A 7,500-nucleotide genomic window follows, 5' to 3' on the forward strand; every position below is an offset into this window, starting at 1 on the left:
TATTTTTTTTTATTTTTTTTATTTTATTTTTTTTTATTTTTTGTATTTTCCCCTAAACGTCTTCTGTTGCTTTTCAGTAAATAGACACACAACTTTTCTATATTTTTGCTTTTGTGTAACATCTTCTGGTTTTAAGTAAATAAACACAATTATTCTATATGGCCCCTTATCTATAATGTCTTCTGTTGATTTTCAGTAAATAGACGCACATATTCTATACTTTTTCTTTTGTATAATACCTTTTCTTTTTTTTTTTTTAGTAAATAAACACAATTATTACATACGTTTCCTTTTCTTTAACGGCTCTTGTTTTTTTTTCAGTAAATATATACACAAATATTTTTATATTTTTTTCCTAATTTTTTTTAAGTAAATAAACAAATATTCTTCATATATTTCCTTTTGTTTAAGGTCTTATTGTTTTTCACTAGATAAACAAAGATTGATGTATTTTTCCTTTTGTGTAATGTGTACTGTTGTTTTTCAGTAAATAAAAAAACGAATATTCTATACTTTTCCTTATCTATAACGTCTTCTGTCGTTTTTAGCAAATAAATATATGTATACAAATATTTATTTTTCCTTTTGTGTAACGTCTTTTATTTTTATTTTATTTGGTAAATAAACACAAATATTTTATACTTTTCCTTTTCTCTAACGTCTTTGTTGTTTTTCAGTAAATAAACACATAAGCACAAATATTTAATATTTTTCTTTTAGTGTAATGTCTTCTGTTATTTCTCAGTCGTCATCATCATCATCATCATCTTCTATTACGCCTATTGACGCAAAGGGCCTCAGTTAGATTTCACCCGTCGTCTCTATCTTGAGCTTTTAAATCAATACTTATCCATTCATCATCTACTTCACACTTCATAGTCCTCAGCCATGTAGGCCTGGGTCTTCCAACTTGGTGAACTAATCTCTCTTGGGGGAGAGATTGCCCAAACCATCTCCATCTACTCCTCACCATGATCTCATCCACATATGTCTCTCGAGTAATCTCTTTTATAGTTTCTCTGTAAATCATAAACACACAAATATTCTGTATTTTCCCTTTTGCTTCTTCCAGGTACACCGTAGGAATGCTTGTCAACACCGTCGAAGTGGAGAGAGAGAGACGCCTTCGCACTCAGTGCCAAGCTCTCCTAAGTGTTGCCCAAAATCTCTTCACACATTTGGGTAAGTTCCAATGTTGACATATCTCGAATGACTCGTTGCTGCCTGAGATGAATTTTTATTACCCCCGCCAACAAAGCTGGAAGGAGGTTATGTTTTACCCCCCTTTTGTGTGTTTGTTTGTGAACAGCTGCCTGGCCACAATTTTAATCGTAGAGTAATGATATTGCCGGGATTAACTTATGTAAAAAGCTGGAGATGATTAAATTTTGGAAGGTCAAGGTGACGGTTAAGCAAAATGTCCAAATCATGTCATCAGCCATAAGTTTGGTCATCTTTGTCACAGATAATTCAAACTTGTTTCATATTTGACTCTATGAAAATATTTCTTCTTTTGTTCTACTGTGCGTTGTTCATAGTGTAATTAAGACAAAAAACCTTCTCCAATTTTTTTATTATGGTTATTCTTGCAATGAATATTATACTGCCCCACACTAAAAGAAAACGGTAATTTCAAGGGAATTCTCCGTAAAAGCATGCAGTTCTCAGCCGTATTTCAGTAAAATAAAGGCGACCACAATTTTTACCCTACCTTGTTGTTATCTTTACGGGTTGGTGACTGTATTATCACTTCTTAACGTCAATATATCCGTTTTTAAAACGGCTAATGCCGGGCTACATTTATTCTAGGACTTTTGCCGTTTTATGGCAATTTTGTAACAGTGCAGATCTTCGTAATTTTCTGTGTGCCATCATCACAGAAACGAATTAAACGAATTCAATTCCAATATGTCGCAACAGGCAATCCAGGCCCCGAAATTCTTGTTGAATTCTAAAATAGACCCCAATCTGGACCCTGCATATGATTAGAACCTTACCGGAACTCTGCATATAATTGAAATCTTAACCCGAATCCTGCATACAGCCTTGGGAATAATATATCCAAAACACAGATCTGACCGTGCTCTGATTCCATCCCTTTCGCTTTAAGTGGGATTTATTAATCTCTCAAAATTTATTAGGTTTATTTAGTAGGTTTTAGAATTTCCATTATAATTATCGTTTTACGTCTCCCGTTTTATGATTAATTTGTCTTCGAAATCGGATCCTTTGTTCTTTTCGTTGTAATGTTTGTAATGTTTTTTTTCATATATCTCCCTATATAATAAAAAGCAGTGTCTGAGTACACACATATATATATACGCAAAAGCCAGTAGGAAATAATAAAAAGCTTTAGTACCAAGCGCTTTCGTGCATTTTAATACACTTCTTCAGGGTACAATAAAAAGTGAGACATAGTTGAAGGACGTCAATAAGTAAAATAGGATAAAAACAAAAAACTAAAATTTGTTTTGAACAGTAGAGAAATGATAGAAAAACATAGTCAGCTAACTAGCATTGTCAAACAATCAAACAACCCACAGCCAAAATTTGTACTTGAACGGAAACTGATCATAAACACACATAAAAAAGGTAAACACAAATTATATAATTCTTAATTGTTGAACAATATTGGTCATGATGAAATTATCCAATTTATATAAACCAGCACTAATATTAAAAACACAATCCGACTTTATCTTAATAATACTTGATTCTATAATATTTCTCTTCACAACATCTTTACAAAATAGCAGCTCTTTAGATTTCTTCCAGTCTATCAAGTGATTATATTCATTCATGTGAACGAATAGTGCGTTAGACATATTACCAACTCGAACACAGTATTTATGTTGATTTATCCTTGTTGCCAGCATTTTACCACTTTGCCCAATATATTTCAAATTACAACCACTACATGGAATTTCATATATGCAGCCTACACTATTACACGGAGAGTTCTTTATCAAAATACACTTTATAGTAGAAGAATTTCTAAAAACAACATTAACATTAAAACATCTTAAAATTTTTGGTAGACAGAGAAAACTATCATTATACGGTAAAACTAATAAATTATCATGATTAAAAGATGTTACATTGTCAATTGCATAATAAGTTTTTTTGGCTTTTTGTAATGCTACGTCAACTAAGTATCTTGGGTACTTCAAATTAAAGGCAATTTCGTATATTCTTAAAAACTCATCATCTAAAAATTCTGGGCAACAAACTCTAAGAGCTCTCAAAAACATTGAGGAAAAAACAGAGAGTTTTACTTTAATATGGTGATTAGAATAAAAGTGAATGTAAGACGATACATTGGTGGGTTTTCTAAAAACGCTAAACTTAAAACTATTATTATGTCTATGAACATTTACGTCTAAAAAGGGCAGAACAGAATTTCTTTCTTCCTCAATTGTAAAATTAATAGAAGGGACCAATGAGTTTAGTCTAAGTAAAAAAACAGATACATCTTCATTTAAAGGCCATATACAAAAAATGTCATCAACATAACGAGACCACAAAACTCTTCCCGGCAAAATATTCACTAAAAGCTTCTTCTCAAAAAATTCCATATAAATATTACTTAAAAGAGGTGATAAAGGGTTACCCATTGCCATTCCAAATTTTTGCTCATAAAAATTCCCATTAAAAGTAAATTTACAATCTTTGATGCACATTTTAATCAATTCTAACATAGTATTACATGGCAGAGAAAATTCATAATTAGGCAACTCTTCGGTTAAAATGTTAGAAATTTTAAGTGACGAAGAAACTTATTCCATTCTTAATTTTAACCCACTTGAAAAGGTCAATAGTAATTTTAATAAGAAAATAAAAACATTACGAGGAAAAGATGGATTGATTAAAAGATTTTGTACTGTGTGTGCATCGTTGCCTTATATGTACGGGTTAATCAAAACACATAAACCTAATAATCCAGTTCGACCCATAATTAGTTCTGTGGGGTCATCGGTGTATAACCTATCAAAATGGCTTGTTAAAGAGTTGTCCCCCTTGTTAGGAAACATTTCTGGCTTCTCTGTGAAAAATAATGTTGATTTCCTTAATCGTTTAAGAAGTTACAATATTGATTTTGAATTTAAAATGATAAGTTTTGACGTGACATCACTTTTTACTAAAGTTCCAGTTGATGATTTATTAGATTTTTTAACCGAAGAGTTGCCTAATTATGAATTTTCTCTGCCATGTAATACTATGTTAGAATTGATTAAAATGTGCATCAAAGATTGTAAATTTACTTTTAATGGGAATTTTTATGAGCAAAAATTTGGAATGGCAATGGGTAACCCTTTATCACCTCTTTTAAGTAATATTTATATGGAATTTTTTGAGAAGAAGCTTTTAGTGAATATTTTGCCGGGAAGAGTTTTGTGGTCTCGTTATGTTGATGACATTTTTTGTATATGGCCTTTAAATGAAGATGTATCTGTTTTTTTACTTAGACTAAACTCATTGGTCCCTTCTATTAATTTTACAATTGAGGAAGAAAGAAATTCTGTTCTGCCCTTTTTAGACGTAAATGTTCATAGACATAATAATAGTTTTAAGTTTAGCGTTTTTAGAAAACCCACCAATGTATCGTCTTACATTCACTTTTATTCTAATCACCATATTAAAGTAAAACTCTCTGTTTTTTCCTCAATGTTTTTGAGAGCTCTTAGAGTTTGTTGCCCAGAATTTTTAGATGATGAGTTTTTAAGAATATACGAAATTGCCTTTAATTTGAAGTACCCAAGATACTTAGTTGACGTAGCATTACAAAAAGCCAAAAAAACTTATTATGCAATTGACAATGTAACATCTTTTAATCATGATAATTTATTAGTTTTACCGTATAATGATAGTTTTCTCTGTCTACCAAAAATTTTAAGATGTTTTAATGTTAATGTTGTTTTTAGAAATTCTTCTACTATAAAGTGTATTTTGATAAAGAACTCTCCGTGTAATAGTGTAGGCTGCATATATGAAATTCCATGTAGTGGTTGTAATTTGAAATATATTGGGCAAAGTGGTAAAATGCTGGCAACAAGGATAAATCAACATAAATACTGTGTTCGAGTTGGTAATATGTCTAACGCACTATTCGTTCACATGAATGAATATAATCACTTGATAGACTGGAAGAAATCTAAAGAGCTGCTATTTTGTAAAGATGTTGTGAAGAGAAATATTATAGAATCAAGTATTATTAAGATAAAGTCGGATTGTGTTTTTAATATTAGTGCTGGTTTATATAAATTGGATAATTTCATCATGACCAATATTGTTCAACAATTAAGAATTATATAATTTGTGTTTACCTTTTTTATGTGTGTTTATGACCAGTTTCCGTTCAAGTACAAATTTTGGCTGTGGGTTGTTTGATTGTTTGACAATGCTAGTTAGCTGACTATGTTTTTCTATCATTTCTCTACTGTTCAAAACAAATTTTAGTTTTTTGTTTTTATCCTATTTTACTTATTGCCGTCCTTCAACTATGTCTCACTTTTTATTGTACCCTGAAGAAGTGTATTAAAATGCACGAAAGCGCTTGGTACTAAAGCTTTTTATTATTTCCTACTGGCTTTTGCGTATATCAAGTCACGTGATCCTTGTGGCAGTAAAACATATATATATATATATATATATATATGTATGTATGTATGTATGTATGTATGTATGTATACATTGGTCACGCTGAACTCAACCCAACCCTTGGTTAGGGGGGAGAGGTAGTAGTCATACCTTAGTGTTTACATATCTATCTAAATATTTAGTCGTCTTTTTTGACGGGTCGCGTACACTAGTATATCATAAAAAAAAATACTTTCCCAGAGAAAATAAAATGTCTTGATTCATCTGTTCTTGTGATGAAATAGGTATACATTATATTCGACCACCAGAAAGTTAGAGAAAAACTTTGATATCCAGATACGTTTATATGACTTATTTTCTATTGAATATGGCCCATTGCTTAGACCATAAAGACACCCAACTTCCATGAAAGCCTTTTCCGTAATTTGCTCTCTCTCTCTCTCTCTCTCTCCTCTCTCTCTCTCTCAAGACACCAATTTCCTCGAAATCCTTTTCCGTAATTTGATCTCTCTCTCTCTCTCTCTCTCTCCTCTCCTCTTCTCCTCTCTCTCTCTCTCTCTCTCTCTCTCTCTCTCTCAAGACTACCAATTGCCTTGAAAGGTCTTTTCCGTAATTTCATCTCTCTCTCCTCTCTCGCTCTCTCTCTCTCTCTCTCTCTCTCTCTCTCTCTCTCTCTCTCAAGACCACCAATTTCCATGAGATAATTTCCCGTAATTTCACCTCTCTCTCTCTCTCTCTCTTCTCCTCTCTCTCTCTCTCTCTCTCTCTCCTCTCTCTCTCTCTCTCTCGACCTGCATTCGAAATGCAATGGCAATTTAATGAGCCCTATCCGATGTTTTCCTCGTTGTGTTACGCCCATCCAAGAGGAGTCTCCTCTCCGGGTTACTCCATACCACGTCATTAGCCAGAGGCCAATTGCGGCGCCCTTCAAAAGCGGGGCTCGTTCCCCTTCGTTTAGTGATCCGAAATGAAGTCTTACGATGCATGGAACGCGATGCGACCGGCAATTCCATTGCTCAATGGAAAACCAGTAATTTTATTTTTTTCTAAGCTTATATTTTGCTGGTGTTTTTTTTTTTTTTTTTCCTTAAGGTTCCACGTCATTTTATGTAGCTCAGACTGTATAATTATTTTAATAGGTTTATACTTTCTGATATGGAATATATGTGATAGAAAGGATTATCATTTAAAATAGCATCCATCTTAATGGTTTAATAATTTCATGTAGGAAATATATATATATATATATATATATGTATATATATATATATATATATATATAGAAAGATAATTTGAAAGAATATGCATCTTAATGATTTAATAATTTCATGTAGGAAATATTTATATAGAAAAAAGATCATTTAAAAGAGTATTCTTCTTAATGGTTTCATAATTTCATGTAGGAAATATATATATAAAAAGAAAGATCATTTAAAAGAGTATTCATCCTAATGGTTTCATAATTTCATGTAGGAAATATATATATAAAAAGAAAGATCATTTAAAAGAGTATTCATCCTAATGGTTTCATAATTTCATGTAGGAAATATATATATAAAAAGAAAGATCATTTAAAAGAGTATTCATCCTAATGGTTTCATAATTTCATGTAGGAAATATATATATAAAAAGAAAGATCATTTAAAAGAGTATTCATCCTAATGGTTTCATAATTTCATGTAGGAATATATATATAAAAAGAAAGATCATTTAAAAGAGTATTCATCCTTATGGTTTTAGATTTTCTTGTAGGAATTATATATGATAAAAAGGGAGATCATTTAAAATGAGTTGCAGAAATAGGTCCCTTATATTGTTCTTTCGTATTGTTTTTTACTCGCTTAGTAAAGTATTTCTAATAGGCCATTTTCAGTTACTTTTTTAATCGCCTAGTGTGTGGAA

General features: G+C 31.4%; 1 protein-coding gene across 1 annotated transcript in view; it reads left to right on the top strand.

Moving 5' to 3' along the window:
• The window catches only part of LOC137632423 (uncharacterized), a 124,163-nt gene that overhangs the window by 99,150 nt on the left and 17,513 nt on the right, over positions 1–7,500 (top strand). Inside the window, exon 4 of the mRNA XM_068364356.1 lies at positions 1,073–1,182. Coding sequence (XP_068220457.1) covers positions 1,073–1,182 — 110 coding nt within the window. The remainder of the gene's footprint in view (positions 1–1,072; positions 1,183–7,500) is intronic.

Source organism: Palaemon carinicauda, chromosome 41, assembly GCF_036898095.1.
Source record: "Palaemon carinicauda isolate YSFRI2023 chromosome 41, ASM3689809v2, whole genome shotgun sequence".
In the NCBI taxonomy this organism is placed as follows: Eukaryota; Metazoa; Arthropoda; class Malacostraca; order Decapoda; family Palaemonidae; genus Palaemon; species Palaemon carinicauda.